Genomic DNA, 24,829 nt, shown 5'->3' with positions numbered 1-24,829 from the left:
TTGTTTTCAATTTGTTTTGCAGAAAAAATTGTTATCAATTTTTCATCAAAGGAAAAACTTTATAGCTTTTATTCTCTCTGTTCCTTTTCACCTGAAAAGAGGAGTAAAGCAATGAGAGAAATTACCGATTTGAGAGAAAAGTTGTATCTGTGAATTTTTGATAAAAAGCACAAGTTCTTCATCATTCTTGTGGGCAGATAATAACTGCTTGCAACCAGAACTCAAAGAAATGCTCAGCAGACATAAATTTTTAAACTTTTAATCTAGTGGCTGAATATTTTCTGACTGGATCTGATTGACAACTCCTTACAGTATTCGCAATTGAGACTCTTCACACTTTTCTTTGACTTTTAAAATTACTACAGATATAGCAATTCTTTTAGATAATTTTGGAAAAATTACTAGAAGTGGTTGAGTTGGAGGAAAAAAAGGAAAGGTCAGTTGTTGAAAAGTCAAAATATATAGTAGTCTGGTAGGACTTATGCATACTGCAACAGACTTAATGTGCTGCTCCAGAGGACTCCAGGGGTTGAGGTTGGTTGTAACAGGTTTGGATGGGGAGGAAGCAATAACATTGGAATTTAGATGGTTATTAGGATCTGAGAAAGCACTCACTAAAATGTCTGTGGAAACTCATACCCCAGTGTTTTCATGTTATCTATAAACAGAATCTGAAAACATAATGTCCTCTAAAGCTGGGTCACATCATCAGGATCTTCTTCATGGCTGTAAGATAAATGTTGATTCCCAACAGCTTATCCAGAACAACTTGCCTTGTTGTTCTGGAAAAGTGGTTTGTAGTCATTTATTTCTAGTTCCACTACTCAGTACCTGAATGCTTTTTTGATTTATTTTTTTATTTTAAAAAGATTACCCTCTGTGTCTGTATTATTATTTTTCTTAGGTAACGCAATTATCTACCTAATGTCTTTAATATTTAAAAGAACCTGGAAATGAATGAACAGGTGAAAGGAACTACATTCCACCTAACCCCTCTTCTTTTGAGAGGAAGCTATTCTAAGTTTTAATACTCTCTTGATTTGGGGATGAGACCAGGTGCTTGGTGAAATGTGCTGAATTCATCCTTCATTATGCTATTGTAACTAGGACAAAACCTTTAATCTAAAAATATATTCCCCCTACTTGACTTTTCAAATTTTGTGTTTTTATAACCGATGCTTTGCAAGCATTTCATTGCTTGGCTACTGTGACCTGAAATGGGCACAATATTCCACTGCTTTAAGTACTCATACAGGCATGCATCATTTTCCATTATTTTGTTACTGAGGAAAATGCTACAGGGACAAGGAAAGCAGGTGGGCAGAGGATGGGGAACACGAACTGCTGTGAGCGTGGGGACAAAATGCCTGCTCAGGTGACTACAGGCATGTTGTGCTGGCAGGTTCACAGCCTGAGATTCCCTGACAGGTGAGGAACAGCCCTCACAATCTCAGGTTGTGCAGCGTGGTGTTAATGTCTTCAAGAGGCTGCTCTTCTGGGTTTTGTGCCTGTGTTTTCTGTGTGAAGATTGAAGTGAGGACAGTGAGATCCATTCCCTGCTAATGAGTTCATCATTTAAGTGGATAAAACTTTGCTAACCTGCATTGTGGTGGGAGGTGGCTGTTAAATTAGCTCCTGTTGAATTGGTAATGTCAAAGTGTCACAGAATCCATCCAGCGTATGTGAATTTAAGATCTGCACAGAGCTGCCGAATGTATGCTGTAGGACAAAGTCTCTGCGGGTGATGAAGTGCCATCAGATAGCCTGAAATGCTTTTTTTGTCAAAACTGGGTAGAGGAAATCATCCGTTCTTCATGCTAAAGGTTAAATATCTGCTTCTCTTGCTCCGATAATGCCAAAATGTCACGTTAGAGCACTTTTATTGAAGCCTCCTCTTCAGAGCAGCATTCCTTTCCCTGATTGCCGTGCCACTACGTGGTGACCTTTGGGCATTAGACTCCTGGACACAGTTTTAGAGATGCACAAATGAGGCTGTGTCTCTCACTCTGGATTCTTGACATGCTTTCTTTTATCCCTTCACTGGATTTAAAAATAAAAAATATCTGTAAATCTATCACATATTGCAACCACTGTTTTTGCAGTTGCAAAATGCACTTGCTGCCTTCCCAACAGTGGTATTTATGATCTCTAAAATATATGCTCATGTTTAATCCTGCTACGAGTTGTTTTGTTTTTTTTCCTAAAATCAAATGCTAAGTGCTTATAAATGAATCTATTTTGCAGATGATGTGATTTATTCTTAAAAGCAAAAAGCTAGAAAGTGGTATGTTGTTTGTTTTTTGTTTTTTTTTGCAGAATGCTTTGGAAAAGAGCTCTATATAGAAAATCATTATTAGACAAAGCTTAAATAAGTGTTCTTGGGGATGAGGAGGATGAAAGGGGAGAGTACAGATGATGTTAAAACTATTGTTTTGAGAATTCACTGACTTGTAAGTCTGATTCTTGTAACAAGAAAATAATTCTAAATATTGTCCTTTGAAAGGACAGGAATGGAGCCTTAGTGAGCAGGTATCACACTCTCTTTGTAACAAACTTTTCAGAATAACCAGAATAAACCAGAAGGTGCACATTTAGGTTTCAAAGACACTTCATCAAAAATGTAAAAAAATCACAAACAGCTGTCTGCAGCAAAATGCAGCGCACACTGATTTCTGTGATTCGTATCTTCTATGCATTCTGTTTTTATGTAAGTCAAACCTGTGTTAGTAACTATACACAGATTTTCCGTGGCCATGAAAAGAACATATTTGGGGTGTTAAAAAACATAAGGAAATGAGAGTTAAAAAAAAATCGATTCTAAAGTTAATGTCCTGAATATTCCAAACCTGAATCTGACAAGTGAAGCCTCCTGTTTTAGCAGGAAATTAATTTTGCTGAAGATATTGTATGTTTGGATTCGCTATTTTTTGCATTATTTGAAAGCTGGAAAGTGACTTCAGTCTTGCTTCAATTCCACTGACTCTCAATGCAAACACAGTATTATTTGTTCCATAGACTTCCGTGAATGACAGTAAAGAACAATAAAGAAAAAAACAGGACTGCATGAAAGCATCCATCTCATTTTCTGAATACTGCAACACAGGTCGTAGTAGGACACAAAGTAATTGAAAGAGGTTGATTTCTGGTGCGCTTGATTACAGCTCTGCGTCTGCAGAACTACTGAACAGATTGTCATTTTAGATTATTCCATTTTCTTTCCATCAGAAAAACAAAATCCCTGAAGGATCGTGTAGTTGGCTAAGGAAGCAAATAACATTTTCCAAATGAATGATACATTTATTCTTGAGGAAGAAGCCGTAACTAATAAAGAGGCATTTTCCTAATCCTGCTTTTCAATTTCCATCCCATGAATTTGGTGGAAAGTGTGTGCAAATGGAAAATGACTTACAGTGGAAAGCAGTTTTCGGCTTTACGGAAATTATTCTTCTGTACCTTTTCTTCTAAGTTGAATTTTTCTTGCACAGGCATTTTTTGAATGCGCACAGCAGCACTCTAGAGAAAGAGCTTTTGCAGTAGCTATTCTGATTTTTCAACTCTTATGCTTCTTGGTGACTTGTAAATGTATAGGTACAAGACCGTTTGCATTTCTTTTTCACAGATCTCACACTTCAAATTATTGCATTCAGTAATGTTTTGGGTTATTTTAGAACTATTCCAATTCATAATTTTCTAACACCTGCTATTCTCTTATGCTGTATGAGCTAAATTTCTCCCCCCCCTCCCAGTCTTCTCTGTATTTGTTGAGTAATGAAGGACGCTTGCCTTTGTAGACTTTCTTACATAAATATTCCAAACTGTTTATTTTCTCTCTTATTCAGGATTATTGCAGTAGTTCAGAGGAACTCTACCAACCTGCCAGTTGCTCTGATGAGTCATAAGACTGTAATCCTGTTCCTCCACGTTCATTAAAGAAGCCTGGCATGCTTGGCTAGTCCATGGCAGCTATAAATCTTTGTTCTTGCTGCATTCTAGTTTCTATTGTTCTCTCTTTTAATTCTTAGCAGTTTATTTAAACCTACACAATGTGACAAAGCTTTTCACCCCCTGAAGCGGCTGCACTGAAATTACAAGTTAATTGATTCATCTTTACCTGACTGAGGTTTGTGCAAGGCTCTGAGCCTTTCGGGCTTTCTGTCTTATCCTGGAGCTTATGGCTCACTGCCACCTCTGCAAACAACTGGGAAAGAATCGCATTTTTTGACTTGTCTAGATTTTGCTGCCTCAGTTTTCATAAGCTCTTCTTGAGAAACATTTAAAGAAAATCCAAACTCAGAGTGTCAGGAAGTCTACCTTCTCATGATGGAAGAGGCCATTTGCCCTTACTTTGAGGGTTTCATTTGTGGCTTACTCCTTGCCCACACTCCAGGGGCACATCGTATTCTGAAGCTGTGCTTTGCAAGGAAAAGTGCTTCTGTAATCAGCACATGCTGAAGAGATAATTAAGCCTTGAGAGGTTATAAGATTTATGGTGGAAATCTGGAAAATATATTCTGAATATGAGCTTGTATTTGTAGAAAGCAAGACTTTTTCAGGGCGATCAATTTTTTGATTTACAGCTCAGGCATTGGGCAGCAATGCAGAAGCCTTCAGCCCTCAGCCTCTGTCAGAAAAGTACCTCATGTTTTTAAATCTGTTTACATAATGGTATTTTTTGTGACCTTCTAGACATAGCAGAGAGAAAGTTCCCCAAGGTAAAGCTGTCTGTGCATTCAAAGCCTCCCTCCTTCCTCACTGTGCACCCACTGCAACTGATGCCATGCTGCATGGGGAAGCTGGGAGGGGTCTGTGCCGGCACCTCCTCCCCACTTCAGCCAGCCCACTTCTGTTGCCCTGGCACTAGGCTGCTGTGTCTCATTTATAGGCTGAGATTGTGACACAAGATCTTCCAGATGCTTAAGAATTGTTCTCTCCATATTGTTACCCATTTTAAAGAAGGAGCAATCAGATTTTTAACATTAATGGGCTTGTGCTGAGTATTAAGTCTACTCAGTTTTAGAGAAGAATGGAAAAACAAAGGAAATGATGGCCCAGCTATTTCTTCTAGTGGCATGAGCCACCTGTTGTTTCTCCAAATTAACTACCTCACTAAATTTGATTTGATGACTTGGATGGTGACCGTGAGTGGATATCCTCGCAGGGGAGAAATAAAGTGCAAAAAGAAGTGAGAGAAACTTTGCTCTTCACTTTTTCATCGCTCCCAGAAACCTCATTCTTCTCTGATATAACAGGAGACAGATATGTTTGTTTCTCCAGTGTCAAAGTACTGCTATTTGATCTGTAAAAGTTAGGCTACTGCATCGCTCTGTTGATTAAATATTTAAGAACAAACATTGAATTATGTGGTGTATAGAAGTGTTTCTTCTCTGTCAGTAGCCAAAGTCTGATATGCCTCCATCTTGCTCTAATCTGGGAATATAAATGAAAAGCTTTATCAATGAAAAACAGCCGAAGGTAAGCGACAAGTGTGACTTCAAAACCTGAACAGCCGCAGAATTCACAACTGGTACAGACTGCGTATAGATATAACATAACTGCAGTTGATACCTTTGTATGTGTTTGTGCCACAGTGAATTTATTTTTACAATTCTCTTTCTGTGAAGACAGGTCCCAACTGTTTATAAACAGCATTCTGCCAGCCTCTGTCATTTGCATCCCTTCAGAACATTTCAGCAGTGCACCATAGCAATGTATTGCAGCTCTTTGGAGGCAGAGGACAGTGGGCAGTACCTGGAGCTGCAATGCCAGGAGGGCAGATGTGTGGTGAGCCTTCCTCCCACAGCTGTGCAGCCAGCTGTGTGCGGTGTCCTCCCCACTCCCCTGACTCTTAAGGGATGTTTAAAAGAAGTAATAATTTATTTAGTGCAAAATTTAGGTGGGTTTTGAGCAAATACGCTGTTTGTTTTTCTTGTTGCCTCTGTATTCTGCTAGATTTTTTTGTGTTACACATCTTAAATATTTTGGTTATGGATCTAGGGTAGTAATACAAAACATACTTATGTTTCTTCTTTTTTTCTGTTAAATATTGCTTATGACTTTCTGTAGGCCTTTGATTGAGTTTTCTGCTGGCAAGTGACTGCCTTTCAAAATGGCTTCCTCTGCATATATGCACGCTTTTATTGGCTTCATCTGTGAAACAGCCATGCCCAGTTTTACCTAAGTCTTGCTTGGTAGTGCTTCTTAAAAATGATCCCTGAAAGATACCTTTCTTTTCCTTTCCTTATCGATTTTCTGTTTCCCTCTGTTTTGCTATGTTAGCTGTATATCTTAAAGAATCAGATCGTTCCATTCTTACACTGTAGGTAGATAAGATGAAAGACCTGAATTTTTCCACACGTTCCTTTATTCCTGCTGTGTTTCAGGTACACAAATAGTATATTTGGAACTTCAAATGATAAATAAATATTTCTGATAATTTTAAAGTAAATTTAGTAGCTCTGTCAGATGTGCTTCAGTACCTTCCTCTGTTTTAGCAAGGACTTCATTTCCACCTCACCATTTATTTTTGGAAAGAAAAATAAAGAGTGTGTAGGGAAAACTGGTTAAGCCACAATTTCAGTCAATTCATTAAATAAAAAAAAAAAAAAATAGTTCTTGTAAGTTTCATTCTAAATTCTCTGTCATCATTTCTGTTGTATTTGGATATCATTTTGCATTTCAGTATCTTTATTATCCATGTTGGGATGCAAAGATACAAAGATAACAGGGCAAGACATTTTGCAGCTTGTTTTCTCCTGATCTCAGTATTTTTTAACCGCATCCCTTAAAATAGAAATGCAAAACTATGTGTCCTACTTTCCCCTTACTGAAATAGATGCCTTTTGTTAATTTTAGATACAGAAGGGCAGGATATGTAATTAATGATATCAAAGAACCCATACGATATTCAACAGGGTCCTAACATCAAGGACAAAAGAAGTCTGACAACAGCTGTCCCTAATGATTTGGTTTGTAAAATGTTTTCTTTTATTTCAGGAAGTTGGATGCTTTCATCTATGATGCAGCAGTGCTGAATTACAAGGCTGGAAGAGATGAAGGCTGCAAACTTGTCACAATAGGCAGTGGATACATCTTTGCCACTACAGGCTATGGAATAGCACTTCAGAAAGGGTCACCGTGGAAGAGACAAATTGATCTCGCCCTTCTTCAATTTGTTGGAGATGGTAGGGACCAATCTTTATTCTTTCCTTTCCTTTTTCTGCATATGCGATGTTAATTCAGTTTTAATAGCTCTGAGGATTTTACTGATCTTCTCTTACAGTCTTTATGGAAAAAAACACAGTGTAAACAAATGAGTAAAATATTTCTCCGTGTTCTTAGACAGGAATTCTCTTCTACTCTGTTTTTTAATTCACCTCGCTGCCTAGGACACTTGCATCTATTTTCAGAAAGAGTTTCCATATGCATCACAAAATAATGTTGGCCTCAATGTTAAAAAGCATTTCTAAATTTACTTATTTTCTTTTCTTTTTTGCCTGTGAGAAATTCCTGAGGATTTTTTACCTTGTAGACAAGTTGTCTTTCAGCATGGCCAAGTTAGCTCTTCTATACCTGTCTTGTAGGTAGAGGAATTAATATGATTATTCTCATTGGCGAGTTCTTTGAGCTCTTCCTTATGGCAAGAAGAGAGAAACATTGACTGAAACTGCGACTGACTTTAACTTGTCTTAAAATCCTTAGACTATAACTGTCTAAAAGCCTCGCTCAGATCAGTGTGGTACGTGTTACGTTATGACTCTGAGTCTTTTACATAGATACATATGTTCACTTTACATTTCTTTGACAGTGAAATAGAGGGTTTCATAGGAAAAGAACTCTTAAAACGTGTCATAGCAGTTTGAATTGTCAAGTGCAGGACCTTAGCTTTGTGGCCTCCTGTTCAATTAAAAACAACAAAAATCCTTTAGACAGTAATTTTCAAACTGGAGACAGTGAGTGTGTTAGTCTTCAAGCACATGGATTTTATTTCTATTGTAATAATAAATCTCTGAAAGAGGCGTAGTCATCATTACTGATGGATTTGGTCTGGTTTGTAAGGAGAAATACTAGTGTCACCATTATTGATCTGCTGAATTTAGAGAGGCTTAGGGAATAAACATTGCTTGCTTCTGCTAAGAAATGAATATATCACCCACACTGACTAGGTTTCAAGCAATTAAGTATTCTTTTATGCAGTAGGAATTAACTGGCTAAAGTTTTTGCTTTCTTATTTCTGAGTATTTTGTGAATATAATATTTTTTCTACTTATGTAATAGTATTAAGAAGTGTTAGGTGCTGTAATTCTGATCCTTTGTAATAGGAAGACAGAATCAGAGAATTGAAAATATTTGTCCCAAACTAAAAGGGAAAAAGCTGTCACAGCCTGAAAGAGGATCTGAGGTCTTTCTCAGTTATGGGCAAACCCCTCTAGATGTGCCAGAGCATCACTGTGACTATCATTCTTTCCACCTTGCATTTTCTTCCTGCTTACTCTCATTATTTTTGATAACTTCCTCATCCAGCAAAAAGAAATGAAATGCCAGGGAAAGAAAATAAACAAAATAGAAATTATTTGAAGCTGTTCCATTGTTACAAAAAAAAGAAGAAAAAAAAATCCTAAAAATACCACAGGTAATGCATTTATACATGTCACTTTCTCTCCTGGTATCAGGGAGAAAACAAAATGGGTGGAAAAGAAGAGGGAAAAAACCTTATAATTGTACTTATGCTTTGCCTTTGAACTTACATAGCATATGAATGTTTATCTCCCTAAATCATTTTTAGTAGCTTAAAATAAAACAATTGGGTTGTCTACAAAACTTGATATTAGAGCTTCCACAGAAATAATGTACAGAATAGCATTTGATACATATAGCCTGTCATGAATGAAAGCTTGTCATGAAAGTACTGCTCCCACGTTCATCAATGTTTAGATTACTTCAGAAGATAAGCAAAAGTGGTACTTTTCAGTACGTTTAGACAGAATTCTGAACAACCCATGAATGCTAACGTGATCACTTTCTCTTTTAACAAATGTCTAATCTCGTTTGGAAAATTGTTTGGGCAGTATATAAGAGGACAGCAGTTGGTCGTATATGATGGGAAGGAATAGGTGTGTTTCTTTTAGTCCTGTAATTGTTTGCTGCCTCATCTCACTTTATTGCATCATAGATCTGGATGATAATTTTCAGGATTTTATATATATATGTGAAAACAAAGAATAATGTTGAGATTGAAATTTCTTCTACTGCTTTGTAAAGTATGTTGTGAGCTGAAACAAAACACCAGGAAATTAAATGTAAAGAATTATTGCCTAGAACTCTCATGACCTGATATTTGTAAGCAAGGTCTAATTTCTGTAGTTTGATGAATAATCTTTTTTTGCCATGAACTTATGTAAGTCTCTTTTGATGAATTAGAAGGGATGAATCCAGAGTTCAGGCCAACGTCATTTTGCTGTATCACTAAAAATCTCTTTGAAGTTTTCCAGACTAAAAGCAAACATGTCTGAGTGGAAAGTTTCATCTTAGGATGAAACTCCTGGGAAATCCACACTGAAGTCTGAATGAGGTCGGTTAAGTAAATAAGCATACAAAATGAAAATAGAAAGACTTCTTTCGCATGTGTTGTCTCTGCTGATTTTATTATGCCTATAAAACAACAAAGTGACTGGCAGTATTGAATCATTATTTGGTATATGTAACAGAATATTCATCTCTACAGAATAGTTTCAGTGAATGACTGTAAATCTAATGAGTTTCCTAAATGTACGAAAAATCCTAACTAATAGAAAAGATGCCATTTATTGATATGATTGCTACGTTAAGGAGTGAAAGAGAACCTTTTGGATGATACTTGCTAGATATTTGGATAAGACCATGTAATTTCTTTAAAAGATTTCTTTAAAAGTTTACTGTGATTTAAAAAATGATTTCATTCCTTTTTTATATTTACCTCATTCTGAGATCTTGAAATGTATTTTTTAGAATCTTCTGTGTCCTACGTAGGTCTTTCCACTGTGATTTTTTTTCTGATTTTTTTTTTTTGCCTCTTCCATAATGGATATTATCGTATCCAATTCATATACGCATTCAGGTGAAATTTTTTTGCATGGTTGATAGGAACCTTTTTGCTCTCCCTCACTGATGTAAAACATCAAACTCAAGTCTTACTGACCTTTAGTAAACTTTTCATCCCACATGACAGTGTTTTTTCTGCACTGAAGTTAATAGCTTTGAACTGTCATTTGTATTTTGTTGCCACTGGTGAAAATTAAGGTAAATACAAAGAAACATAGATTTGTGTTAGAAATAGCTTTAACCTTAGACTGAGTGACTTATTTGTATCTACGTGAGTTGAGTTCTGATCCTAAAGACAGTTTTGCTGGGTGGGCAGATTAATACTGCCAAATGACAATTGCAGTGGTAAAGTGGGAAGGAATCAGGCTACAGGATGCCACATTTATTATTCTAATCAAGAGAAAAAGAGAGATGGGGAAGGAACATGGGAAGGAGTTGCTCACAAACTTGAAGAACAGAGAATACCTGCAAACACAGCTATCCCCAGAATTGTTTGCTCACTTGGTCTGTGCAAGTTCATATACATTGCCCACTTCGTTGGAAGTTGAGATAAGTATGCATTTGTTATTAATAATGTTAATTACTTGGGATCACTGAGCCCTTTTAATATACTGAGTTAGGATTTTCTTGTACAGTGGATACAGGTGAAGCAAACTACTCAGTGAATTTCCAGTTTTGTAGTTCTGACTACCTGTAAATCACATCTCATTATCTGAGCAGAATTGCAGTTGGCAATTAGAATCTGTGATTTCATTTGAAATAGTGGATCATCAAGGTAATTTTCTAAAGTACTGGTTGTGCTTTTTTATTTACTGAAGTTTTGCTTGCTATAGCCATAAGAGGAAACTTTCATTTTTTTAACTGAGAAATAAAAATGTTTGTACTGACACACAGAGGACTATTTCTCAGTCTTCTGCTGAGAAATAGAAGCACCTAAAAATTCCAAAACAACAAAATGATACAGCTGCTGAGAAACAGCACCATCATTTTGTTTGGATCTTTCGCCCACAACGACAGCGATGTGTCAGAACAGAGATGTTGAATACTGAAGAGTTGCATGATACGTGCTTTGATTTCTCTTATAAACCTCTGTAAGGAACAGCTGGGAAGTCTGACATGCCCAATATCTCGCACATTACCCCCAGAAGCTGTCAACTGCTTTTTTAGTGTGTTAGCTTGCAGTTTGATAAGTTCCATATATGCTCAAACACACAGGCTGAGTAATTCAACAAGTCTATAGCTGCTGAACTGCTGCATGGCACACACGTTCCTCCAGCCTTCAACATTACAAACTTTCAGCCAGCTGCTCTAGCTTGGGCTGCACGGTGTGATGTAAAGCAGAGCTATACTTCGAAATGTATATTGCAGAGTGCCTTGCAAGGTGTTGCTTCTGAAATATTCTGTAGTGTCATGAATTTGTGGTTTGAAGGAGAATCACTTTTATTTCTCTCTTTGGTGTTTTTGAGTAAATGAGACTATTGCACTGCAAAAGACAAAGTTGCTTTGGGATTAAGAGAGTAAAAGGGCTTCAGAGGGCAGATAGGATTGAGTGAAAGATAGCAGGGAACCTTTAGCTGTTTGGATAAAAGACACGTACATGCAGAAATAGCTGGAAATGGGAGACAGAAAAATGCTGCGTAAAGAGGGCAAGTATGGAGAGGAGTGGGAGAATATCAGCCAGCTGGCAAGATGGAGCTCCGAGTGCATGTGAGGGATTTGTAACCTGTTTGCTACCTGCAGGCCATGAGCTCAGTTCAACCAGAGATCTGGGAAGAGATCCCCAGGAAAAGAGGGACAGATTGTATAGCTGTATTAAGCCCGACCCACAAAGCAGTGGCCTTTAGAGCAATTAGAGATACAAAGATGTAAAGAAGAAAACTGGTTTTGGTTTGAATTTCTTCAGAGAGTCTGTTATCCCCTTCCTAATACCTTTAAATTCTGGTTAATCTTTATGTGCTTTTTTCAATAGCTTAATGTGCTAAGAATCATTTTCCTGGGTGGACAATTGCTTCCCACACCTTAGTGGCAATAGGCAACTGTGAAAATAAGATTTGCCCCCTTACATCTGGAAGAGGAAAATGCCTTGCTACTTTTCTTCACGTTTTAGCATAAGCCTTCCAAATCTCAGCAATAAGGAAGTGTAGCAGAATGACTCATGCTGGCCATTAAAAACCAAGAAGGAAATACGTATGTGAGGACATATTTTCAGTGCGTGCTGCCTAGGCAGAATACACCCACAATCCCAGTGATTTTCTGTTTATATATTTAGTGTCCTCCTTAAGCAGTGGGTGGAACAAATGTGACTGGAGAGTGTGAGTGTATAAGAGGAGGCTGTTTGTGTAGCTGAACAGGAGTGAGAGGGATTGTAATATTGAAAGTCGTGCTTAACGGTTTTGTTAATTCATCTGTCACTAATAGGGGCATGCAGAGCACAGTCATTAGCTCACCATAAGTTTATCACTATCAGTCATCTGTGTTCCTCTTACTACATTTACAAATGGAAATAACTCAGAAAATTCCCATGGTAAGAGATTGTTTTGGGGGTTCCAGGCTGAATTCAAGAGGTCATAGTGCTTTTATATAATATCTTACATGCAGTGCACTGTATGGTTCACATAACTAGGTCAGATTGAAACTGATGAGCTTATTGAACCAAACACACATCAACCCATTTGGCTTCTGACTCCACTGTTCAGGGCAAAGAGCCTCTTACACTGGGGTTTGGAGATGATGGAGTGCTGCCTTCCTCCTCTGGTGCTGGTGGGACCTAACACCAGAGTGTCTGTTTCCAAATTGAAAACTGTCTCATTTGTCCAGCATGAACTGCAGATGATTCTGCGAGCATAGCCACAGACTTTTGAACATGATGCCCTACATTTGCCCAATTTGAACGTGTGTATTTAACCCCTTTATTCAAGATCTCCCATTCGTATATGTTGATTTTCTTTATTCTTTGCATTTTTGCTCCTCGGGCTGAGGAGGAAAAACTCAGGTTAGAACTATGTGCAAGTTAGCACCCATCAGAATATCAGTAGCAGCCTGTGGCTTTGCATGCTGTCACATGCATTGTGACCTATGCCACAGTGACCTCCTCCTGCACTGCACCTTGTGCAGCCTGGGGTGTGCTGAAACCAGAGGGCTGCTGTAAATCACCAATGGAACAAAGCAAAATTCCATCTTTTTTTTGCAATCCAGACGGGATATGAAATAGATTTCTTCTCTCTTTGTGTAAAATAATTAAATAGATTAAAATTAAGGTAAGGACTTGATGAAAAATTCCCCCAGAGTAGCTAAGCAAGTAGCTGAGGCAGCCTTTGAATCATCAGTGATTATCTCCAGCATCCCAGGGAGGATGAGTAGAAGCCTATGGGGTTAAAGCAGTGCAAAAGAACACCTGACTCCCGAGGAAAAAATTAATAGCTCAGTGAGCTATATAGACTTCAATGCATATAAAAAATTAAAACACAATTTTTAACATTTCGATGATTTGAGCATAAAAAGAGAATCAGGATAAAACAGTAGATTTTTCACTTATAAGTGCTGTAAAACTATTGTACATTGCTTATCTGATGGACAGGTTTTTGCAGAGAAGGTAGCAAAGTGAAATAACCAAATTGTGTTTTTTCACAAGGAGCATTCCTGTTTTCTTTTCCACTTAGTCAGGGCTTTGATTGTCATCACTGTTTGTAAATAGCTGCTTATTTTTCCCTCCCCTAACTTTGATTTAACAACTTCTTAACAGGCTTTTCTCATGTGTAGAGTCAATTCCGAAGTCGTATCTCTGTAGTTATTATTTCCTCCATTTCCCTCCATCAAACACCCTGTCCAAACTTCTGCTAGTGCCTGCTCCCCGCTGGGAGCTGCTGAATGCAGCACAGCTTCTAAAAGCATGCAGTGTCTGGGACTTGTGTGTGATATTTTGGACTGCCACTGAGTCTGTGGTTAGTCTGGCTGTGTTCCTAAGTCACACTGAAATCCAGCCCAGGTTTGGCTTGCTTCCCAAGAGTGAAAATCAAAGAAAGGAAACCATGCTACAATTTTGGGGTGATTCTACCAGGCTGAAGCTCTCTCCACAGCTGCGCTAGCTGAGGTGGTGCTTTTTGGTGCTGCTCAGCAGTTCTGGGGAGGAGGGGAAAGCTCTGTGTCTGTGGGCATACAGATGGGGGCACTACCAGGGCTGCAGTACTTCTGGTGTCTGCTATTTATTGAACTATGGAAGAACAGAATTGGTTTTGGCATCAGGAGGATACAGGGTTAGATTCTGCACTCTGTCCCTTTTCTCCATGCTCGGATCCTCAGGAAGAAGGGGGAGAGGATGCTCAGGTTTCAGAAGTCCTGTTTCCTTCACTGAAGTGGAGCAGCAAGTTAATTTTGTAACTTTCTTTTTAAGTAAGCAGCAAAAAAGGTTATCATCATTTTTTGTTCTCTTTTTGGATGTAATTATAAAGCTTTGTGCTTGTTTATTTCTGGTAGGTTTTTAACTAGGGAGCTATTGAGTGATAATGAAGCATTTTTTCTTTTAACCAAGTAGGAGGAACACATCAGACAAATGTTGAAAAGCTGTTCTTTCCCCTAAAAAAAAAAAAAAAAAAAAAAAAGTTACTCCCAAACTACTTTTCTGTAAGTGAATGTGGAGAATGATGGCTTATGTAGGCTTGGGTTTGTGGGGCCAAACCAAAAATCATAAAACCATGACAGGGGCTTTTTGTTTGTTTGTTTGCTTTTGATAAATAATGTGATTATCAGTACGTGTGCTTCTTCCTGGTTGCAGGTATAGATGTGGGGGATGAAACACTCAGAAAAGAAAATAGCATCAGTGAAACATTCCATAAGGCAAACAGCTTTAAGCATATTGCGCCAAACCATCATTTGGGAAGGTGCTGGCTCTGTTTTGGGAAGGTGTTTGATGAACAAAGCTGAGAACCAAGAAATGATGGCAGGGCCTTGCAAGAGGTTGAGCTAGGAATGGAGATTCTGGCAGCCCCAATGAGCACCTCTGAGAGCTGACACTTGTCTAGGGAAAGGGGCAGTGATAAGAGCTGCAGAATGGGAGCATGTTTTTCAGCTCAGGATAGCAGAAGGGTCAGATATTTCTCAGAGCATGCAAAAAAGGCTAAAGGCTGTGATGAGGAAAAGTGTAATTCTACCCTTTGATCTGTATCTTGTCTGTGTCTGGATAATGTTTTTCTTGTCAGATAAGCTAGAAGTGTTGCACTAAATGTAGACAGAAAAGCACTTCTGGGAAGTTCAGAGTCAGCACAGCCAAACAACTGTGTAAACAGAGCTAAAGCAAAGCACACCACATAGAAACCAACCCAAGAGAAATTTACAGGGACCTTTTTATTGTTTGCAAAAACTTTGTAAATAGTCTTAAACTACCACTGAGAGCTAGAATTCTGCAGTTTGTTTGAGAGGGCCATACTGCACTGTAAGTGAATAATGCAGCCCCTCAGCACCACTGAGATAAAAAAATAATAATGTAATAGTTGCTTAAACTGAATCTTAAATTGTAAATGAAGCAGACCTTATATAAATATGACTATGTAAATTAAAATATTGATACATATCTTACTGTAGGCACCAGTTATCTATGAATTTTGCAGATGAGCTGTACTGTGACCATGTTAAACAGAAACTAACACTAGTTTTTTATTTTATTTTATTTTATTTTATTTTATTTTATTTTATTTTATTTTATTTTATCAAATATATTGGAACCATTCATTTTGTAATCTTGTGCCATAATGCTATGTTATATAGCATTGTTATATATATGTCTTATATAGCATTATCATATTGTGCTATTCTATCATATAGTGCTAACATGCTATAATCTACATAGTAGTGTCATGCTACTTTGCTACTGAAATCTGGAACAATTCTATCAATATCTTGGATATAAAACAAAAAATGGACAAGAGGGGCAACCAAAAGATCAGGCTTTTTTTTTTTTTTTCTCCTAGTTTTGTAGATCAGCTGGGCCAAAGAGTTATTACAGCTAAAGGAGTAACTTTTGTGTGTCTGTGTCATACATACATATGTGTACGTGTATGTACATACACACACACTGGAAATGATTCATACACTAGAATGCCAGCCTAATCTGTCCATTCCTAGATAATATCATGTAACAAATATGACAGTCCAATGATTCACAGCACTTTATGATCTATAAAATTGTACTGCATTACTTTTAGCTACTAATTAACAGACATTTCTGTCACTATGAGATATAATGAAAGGGCTGGGCTGTTACAACAGCAGGATCTGTGAGACCTAGGGATGCTTTGTTCTTCATAGCTTACCAGGGTGCTGCTACTTGTCTCAACTCAAACAAGCCCAGTTTGTTTCCGTAGTGATGTTTTTGGAAAGGTTAGTGGATTATCAATAGTCACTTCAGATGTACAAGCCAAAGGGAAGGAACACATGGGAAACTAATGAAAAAGAGGTTTAAAGTCTTCTCTGAATTTTGTAAAAGGGCACAGCAGTCAACTCAAATTGATGTTTGACAATCCTGGGAGGTGTGCATTTTCTTGTGGGAAATAACGAGGACTGATTGTCAGAGCTTCAGCTACTAACGCCCAAACCAGAAATATCACTGTCTTTGGACTCAAATTTTTTTCTGTTCCGTAGCCTGTGAGTTTTATTCATAGACCCTGGGGAGGGCTTGAAAGATGGACGAGGCAAGTAGTCCAATGAGGTTTAGCACGTGTGCATATATACCAAACAAATCCAAACGTTCCAAGACGTAGCAGTGCACAACGACCCCCAGATAGCTGTGTACTGATTGTGCAATATCCATATGGTTACAATTAATAATTTATTGTGCTTATTTCCTGGATTAGAAGCCTTTTAAGTATTCATGAAATTGACTTTCTTCTTAGGGGATGTGCTGAGGTGTTTTGAAGATTGAGCACTGTAATTTGGGAGAAGTCACAGGGCCTTTTTCAGGTGTAGAGGTTCAATTCATGCTTCAAGCACAAAACTAAACTCAGAATTAACTCAAAACTGAATAATCTCTTGCAAATTTGTGAAATGCCTTTCCTAAAATGCCCCAGTGCTTGTCTTTTCTGCTTCAGTATTTCCTTCACATTCCCTGAGAATCCATTTCTCCATTGCATCTTGCTTTCCTCTTCCAACTCACATATCCAAATTATCTGTGGGCTGCAGCTTTCCTATGGCCCAGGCACTCTATCCTTTTAAAATTTTCTTGCACAGCAAATCATTGATCTTTTCGTCTGGCTTGAAGGTAGCTGAAAAGTCAGTACAGCTTTTAGCCATTTTTTCCTGATCTTTACTACAATGCTCGCTGGATTACAATACAGAAGATGCATTTCCTAATTCCTCGGTAAGGATTAGGCATCAGAAGCGTGTGAATTCATCCCCCAAATTGAAGCCATATCCTGAACTGTTTTGGCCCTCTCTATTATCTAGACAGAAATTTATGCCATTATTAAAAATAATAATAGATTTACTCATCTGACTATATTCCCAAGAGAGTAAAAAGACATATGTATGCATTTGCAATGCTACAGTAAGTAGAACAGCAGTAGTGTGTAAAAATATCATACTATACAATATAAAAAAACAGTCTTTGCAGTAACAAATGTGATTCTCGCATATCTCTGTCCAAGTTGGCAGCTGCTGCTAAATGATAGTGTCCTTCATCGAAGGCCAAATCTCTTATGGGAAATACAGATGCTAAGACTAACAGGGAGTTGATCTGCTTGTTTAGTTTTAAGTAAAGTAAATGGTTTAATTACAATAAGATGCTGCATAGCCAGAACCAGAAAACAAGACTGCTCTGTGATGTTATTTTCCTGCTACTGCTCAAAAGGCAGCAACAAAAGGCCAAAGGAGACTGCAGTGGGAGAGTGGTGAGGTGGGGAGCAGAGAAAGGTGTGCAGGACTCAGCCAGAGGGAAGCTGGAAGGGAGCATGGGGCAGGGAGAGTGTTTGCAGACCCTGCATCACCCAGCTTTCTGGCTGGAAGCAGGGAAAACAGAAAGCATGAAGAAGGACTGCATTTGAGAGAGACAAAAATAAAGAAATGTAAATAGGAAAATACATACTGCATGCATTTAAGCATTCATGTCAGCATGTTGTTTTCTACGAAAGCAGGCAGTTTATGAAACCCGGTAGAATTTTTTTAGAGTGACACTTGTATTTCCTCGCTCCCTGTATGTACGGGCTGGGTTACAATCTCCTGCTTCACATTCCCAGTTTTACATCAGTGTGACCTGTAAATATTGTGCTTTGTGTAATTTTCCATCCAGTGTTGGTGATTGCCATTGCTTTGCCATGAAGCTATTTGGTGGAAAACCCACAAAGTTTTGACAAATTGCATCTTCTCTTTCTCAAATCGATCTTTAAAAGTATCTTGTAGATAAGGAAGTGACTGAAGACATCATCTCTGGATCAGTTTAGGTATTAGTGAAATGCAGCCAGCTACAAGAGGAAATGTGATTGATAACTGCAGTAGCAATGGCCCGGTGAGGCATCCAGAGCAGCCCAATGCTGAACCTTGCTGTTATCACTTATGCTGATTTTCATAATTTGTCATTTAATCTTTTTTGATTGGATTTTCTGTGTTTTAACACCCAAGACCATCTGACTGAGTTAAGAGACTGGTGTGCAAAAATACATAAGGGATGCGTGAATGAAAAGTATATGCACACGTAGGCACGTGGAATGTAAGGTCTTTAAGAAGGTTCAGAAATGAGGCTTCACAAATGAGGCATTAAAAGGTGCTGTATTTTTCAGTTTGCAAAGACTTTCTAGTGTTGTGACAATTAATTTTTTGCATTCTAACAGTTTTGACTCCTTGCTCTCCCTAGGTGAAATGGAAGAGTTAGAAACCCTGTGGCTGACTGGTATTTGCCACAATGAGAAGAATGAAGTCATGAGCAGCCAGCTGGATATTGACAACATGGCAGGAGTCTTTTACATGCTTGCAGCAGCCATGGCGCTCAGTTTAATTACTTTTGTCTGGGAGCACTTATTTTACTGGAAGCTTAGATTCTGCTTCACTGGAATCTGCTCTGATAGACCAGGATTATTGTTCTCAATCAGCAGGGTTAGTATTCTTTGCATTTCACCCCTTCAGGCAATTGACAGTATGAGCACTGCCTCCCTAATACACTTTTCTTTGTATTCCCACCTGGACATTTGAAATACTTGTTTACAATACTGACAAAGTGATCAATGACTTTATTATGTTCTGGCACTCCAGGGGAAGTCTTATCTCCAATGGATTATTCTACCAGATTAATTATCATGTCAGGATAATTGTTAATCAAATGCTAGAAATGTAATATATTTAAGGGAGATTTTGATGTAGGAAAGGCAGAGCTGCTTATATTCAAGAATACTCACCCTTCCTCGACCCCCCCCAAAAAAGAACAAAAAAAAAAAAAACACAAAACCAACCCCACAACCAACAAAATAAGCACTAAATTAGTGACAGATATTAACTCTCAGGTTTGTGTACTTCATAAACATTTTAAGTGATAAAAGTACTAGACTAGTTTTTAAGTAGGCTTTTCTTGATAGCTAACATATAAGAGAAAGAGTCGAACACAAGTATCATTTGTGTTTGGTTAGACAGTAAGACTATTTTTAATAATACCAAATCCAAAGCAGATTTACATATCCCAATAATTAATGTGAGCAGTAAGATAAAGGCAGTAGGTGCTTGTTCTCAAACCTTTTGACAAATCTATATTTCTTATTTAAATTTTTAAGTGAGTGCTTCATTGCTTCATTAGGTAATGGACTTTGCAGGTGTTTGTATATAGCTGAGGAGAGCAGAAAATGATTAAAAAGAAAAGCCTAATTTCTTAAAAAAATGTGCTAACATTACCTTTTATAGTAAATTTGATTGTATTGGAACTGCACTCAAATACTCTGCTCTAGCCTGTTGGAGATTGCCTAGTAAAGCATAAATGCTTACATCTTTATGTTTTGTATTTGAAGTTTATACTTTGGGTTTCAGTGTGAAACTCAATCTTCTCTGGTAAAAAATACTTATTTAAAAGGAAAATTTCACAGGATCCAGGATATCGTTCAAACTCACAAAAGCCACTAAACAGGTAAGAGTTACATACAGGATGGACTTGAGCCATTTGTCCCAGATGAACTCAATTTCAGGCTTAGAAAGAACTGAAGAGCGCCATAACTTCTAGTAGCCTTACTGCATGCCTCTTTTAGAGCGGTAATTTAATCACTGCTTTGGAAAAATAGAATTTCCATTAATGAAGGTTAGCTATATTTTATGATGGCATTAGGGAACCTTTTGAGGTCCCCTGTAATCCTGTTGTCTGGAATAAAGTATGGGAGGCCAACACAGACCACTGGTTCGTAAAATACTGGCAATCGTCCTTTACATTGCCAGTGGATTATGGCAGAAACTATTCTTCCATATAGATCTAAACAAATACTACAAGAATAGGTGTATGTCTTTTACTAATTAAATAAGCAATGTTTTATTGCCAATGAAATTGGATTGAAAATATTTAAAATTTACATATAGTAATTTAATTTGTTTTATATAATTCTTATTACAGGGTATTTATAGCTGCATTCATGGAGTACACATTGAAGAAAAAAAGAAGTCCCCTGACTTTACTTTGACCAATTCCCAAACCAACATGTTAAAACTACTACGAACAGCGAAAAATATGACCAATATAAATCCTTCAAGAATTAACTCCCCCAAAAGAACAGCTGATTTTATTCAGAGGGGTTCCTTGATTATGGACATGGTCATGGATAAGGGAAACTTGATCTTTTCTGATAACAGATCCTTTCAGACAAAGGACAACTTTTTTGGTGAAAACATGAGTGAATTGCAGACACTTCCTGGCAATCGACACAAGGACAATCTTAACAACTATGTTTTCCAAGGTCAGCATCCTCTCACACTGAATGAATCCAACCCAAATACAGTAGAGGTTGCAGTAACAACAGAAGCAAAAGTAAACTCCAGACCCAGGCAACTTTGGAGGAAATCTGTTGAATCTTTACGTCAGGAATCTGTACGTCAGAGTCAAGGTTCCCAGAGGGAAAACGGGTCAGATGAAAACCGGCAACTTTCAGTGAAAAGCCAAAGATATCTTCCTGAAGAGATTGTCCATTCAGATGTATCAGAGACATCAAGCCGGGCTACTTGCCATATGGAACCTGATAACAACAATAAGCACCACAAAACCAAGGACAATTTTAAAAAAAGAACAGTAGCATCAAAATACCCAAAGGACTGTAGTGAAGTGGAACTGACATATCTGAAAACCAAGCAGAGCTCTCCACGAGATAAAATCTACACAATTGATGCTGATAAGGAGCCAGGATTCCACTTGGACACACCCCAATATATCGAAAACATTGTCCTTCCAGAAACTATAGAGTATCCTGGTGTTTATCAAGATCACAATGACAACTACAGGAAAGCAGAACATGCTAACAGGACTCCCATGCATAATGAAGACAGTCTTCCAAATAATGATCAATATAAACTTTATGCAAAGCACTACAGTTTAAAAGATAAAAATGCTTCCCTAGTTGACATGAATGATAGATACAGACAGAATTCTACCCACTGTAGGAGCTGTCTTTCCAATTTGCCCACTTATGCGGGACATTATTCAGGCAGATCTCCCTATAAATGTGATGCATGCTTGCGGATGGGGAACCTCTATGATATTGAGGAAGATCAGATGCTGCAGGACACAACGAACTTATCACTTCCTGAAGAAATATATGACCATAGTTGGTCACAGAATAATGCTCTGCAATATCATAAAAAAAACAAGTTGAGGATTAGCAGGCAACATTCATTTGATAATATTGCTGATAAGTCCAGGGAAATTGATCTTGGAAGACCTTCTCGTAGTATAAGCTTGAAAGATAAAGAGAAGTTTCTCCAAAGTAGTCCATATGCAAGCATGTTTAGTGTTCCCTCAAGCAAACTGTTGAGCAACAAAGCCTCACTTTTAACCCATGCTCTAGAGGACAGTAAGAGGAGCAAGTCCCTGTATCCCATTCACTCAGAAGATAATCCCTTTCTGCACTCGTATCGTGATGACCAGCACTTATCTCTTAGGCGAAATCCAGCTGATCTTTATAAATATTCGTTACCAACCAGAGGAAGAAATGATAATTATTTCAGGTCATCCATAAAGTCTACAGCATCATACTGTTCCAGGGATGGTCGGATCCATAATGACATGTACATTTCAGAGCATGTTTTGCCTTATGTTGCAAATAGGAATAGTGTGTATTCAACTCCAAGGGTTTTAAATTCCTGTAGCAATAGACGTGTGTATAAGAAAATGCCTAGCATTGAATCAGATGTTTAAATTTTCCATGAACACTTATCTATAGGGAAAAATAGTTGCCACCATCTTAGAGGGAGAATATTTCCTTTAACAATATCCTGCTGTAGTAAATGATATGTAAACCTCTCCCTTTCTCAATGTACTTTTGTACACGAATAGGTGAACTTAGTATGCTCTCAACCATCTTTTTAAACTATGTCTTGTTGAAAAGGAGAAAAAATAGCCATTTATGTATGCTTTATATAAATGGCAAGCTGTACTGAAATAGCCCCAATATATGTTGGCAACTATGCTATTTTGTATCTGATTATTTTATAATTTTGGTTATTCTAATTTCTGTTGCTAAGTATCATTCAGTGTACTTTTGTCCTTAGAAATGTTTAATGATTTTCTAGTACCGGATAAGCAATATGGTATGCATGTAGTATGACACAGACAAAAAGAATTAGGAATGCATTTGCTAAGTTACAAAAATAAGACTCTTTAAAAGAGACCAGAGAGCTAAGCTTTCAAAAATATATTTTAGCTTCATAATCATTTTCAAAGAAGAAAAACCTTTAAAAAAAAAAAAAAAAAGAATCCAACCCAAACCCCAGGACCTTAATTAACAAAATACAGTGTGTTAGCACAAAATTAGTATGTTCACAGTAGACTGACAGAAAATAAATGGGAAGACTGTAGACCCAAACATGTGAACTGCTGTGTACCAAAAGGAAGCCCTGTGGATTTTGGTTAATGTTAATTTACAAATGCTTTTCTTATATTTGACATGCACTTGCCATTAGAAACTAAGTTCATTGAAAAGTCTGCAGTCATCTTGTCAAAAAATTCACAGCTGCCTAATCCAGAGTATATATTTTTAGCTATCAATATATGTCACTTATTGTGGAGTTCATTAGTAACCTTGAGACCTAATAAGTATGCAAGTTTGCATTTGCCCCTTACTGGTGATTACTCAGGGCTGTATAGTATTTATTTTATTCCTTCAGTTCCCAAACCAAATCCCAACCCACCACAGTTCTTTGTTCATAGGATGTTAGTGACATCTAATTAACTGTATGTTAGTATTACTAAAGCTGTTAATATGGTATCAAACACGAACAGCCATATGTTCAGTGTAATCAGTAAGGAATACAATGCCATTTATTTGCATATACCGTGAAGGATTAATGCCCTTTGTGGGCCTTCTTCTTTCTGGAATATCATGCATATTTGTTGAACGTCAGACCTTTTTTTTTTTTTTTTTTTAACCTCTCTAATCAAATCTGTCCTATAAATGGAATATATGCACACATCACCACTCACCGGTATGCAAAAAATATTCACGTTACAAGGCTGTATTCTTATATGACTTTTATTTCTAGTGAAGATCCTTCCTCATCCCATAGCCATAAGGGAGTGTAAAAGGGAAAAGGGGAAGACTTTCTTGAGTAGAGTGTACAGTTGTAAATTGTAGTTAAATTAAAGAAGTAAATTGCTAATATATTTAAAGTATCAACAGGTAGTTCTCTCCCATTGTCCTGGTAGTCTAAGAATCACTCTGATTTTTTTTATTTATTTGTCCATGTATGGGAAGTTTAGATGATTAGATTATTAAATTATTCCTTAGATTTCACTGAAAATCAGTGAACGAGGAAACCATTACCACTGTGAATTGGAAAATGTAAATATTACCCTGACTTTTCCCTAAACAAAAGTTATTTTCAATAGAATCATCCTTACATCAGCTGTAATTGTATATCTGCAAGTCAGAGTTACAGTATGCAAGTTGTTTAGTATTTAGTATTAGCATCCTTCAGACGAGCGCTGCAAATGGGAGGTAATATAAATGACATATAGTGATAGATAGAATATGGCCTATTGAATTTTTATTTACAATTTTTTTATTAAACAGATTTGAGCTGACTAATTACTAAACGGTCCACAATGAATTCTTGATATTTACAAATGCATTTGTACTTTCGTCATAATGGTGAAGGATGATATTTTGGAAGGAATGAAATGCAATGGGATTTGGGTTTTCCAAATCCCTTCCTAGCTTCCAAAAATCTCAGCATACTTTGTTATATTTGTGTTCAGAAAGCATATTTATGGGCATCTGCACTCTGTCCAGAGCAAATATCTTTTGAGTATTTCTTGTTCGACATTTGGTCGCAATTATTGGCCCTGGTTCACATGATATGCTTTCTGGCTTCTCACTGGCTCTGGTTGTTATATAAAGATCCTTGACTGCCCTTACAGGGATTCTATCTCAGGAATAGCTGTATGAACCGAGCAGAGATAGGATGTTTATGGATGGGATGGAGCACTACTATTCACAATCAAACCCCCTTTCCCATGTGCATACACGTGTACCCTATTCATCTTAGGTCCATAGGAAGGAAAATGCACTAAAGACATAAGTATTGTTGTAACGAA

The 24,829-nt window shown here is 37.4% G+C and overlaps 1 protein-coding gene across 5 annotated transcripts in view; it reads left to right on the top strand.

The window, feature by feature from the left end:
• The window catches only part of GRIN2A (glutamate ionotropic receptor NMDA type subunit 2A), a 161,432-nt gene that overhangs the window by 128,513 nt on the left and 8,090 nt on the right, over window positions 1-24,829 (top strand). For 3 of the 5 annotated variants that reach the window (XM_052680125.1, XM_052680123.1, XM_052680124.1), the window contains 3 exons: window positions 6,994-7,181; window positions 18,914-19,152; window positions 20,642-23,024. In XM_052680125.1, the coding sequence (XP_052536085.1) occupies window positions 6,994-7,181; window positions 18,914-19,152; window positions 20,642-22,432 (2,218 nt within the window). In that variant the 3' untranslated portion in view covers window positions 22,433-23,024. Of the gene's footprint in view, window positions 1-6,993; window positions 7,182-18,913; window positions 19,153-20,641; window positions 23,025-24,829 lie in introns of those variants that run through there. The other 2 variants (XM_052680127.1, XM_052680126.1) reach the window with 2 other exon arrangements.

The sequence above is a fragment of the Tympanuchus pallidicinctus genome, unplaced genomic scaffold (genome assembly GCF_026119805.1).
Source record: "Tympanuchus pallidicinctus isolate F22 unplaced genomic scaffold, pur_lepc_1.0 scaffold18, whole genome shotgun sequence".
NCBI lineage: Eukaryota > Metazoa > Chordata > Aves > Galliformes > Phasianidae > Tympanuchus > Tympanuchus pallidicinctus.
Note: the sequence above shows the minus strand (reverse complement) of the source record. Positions and strands in the feature narration are given on the sequence as shown.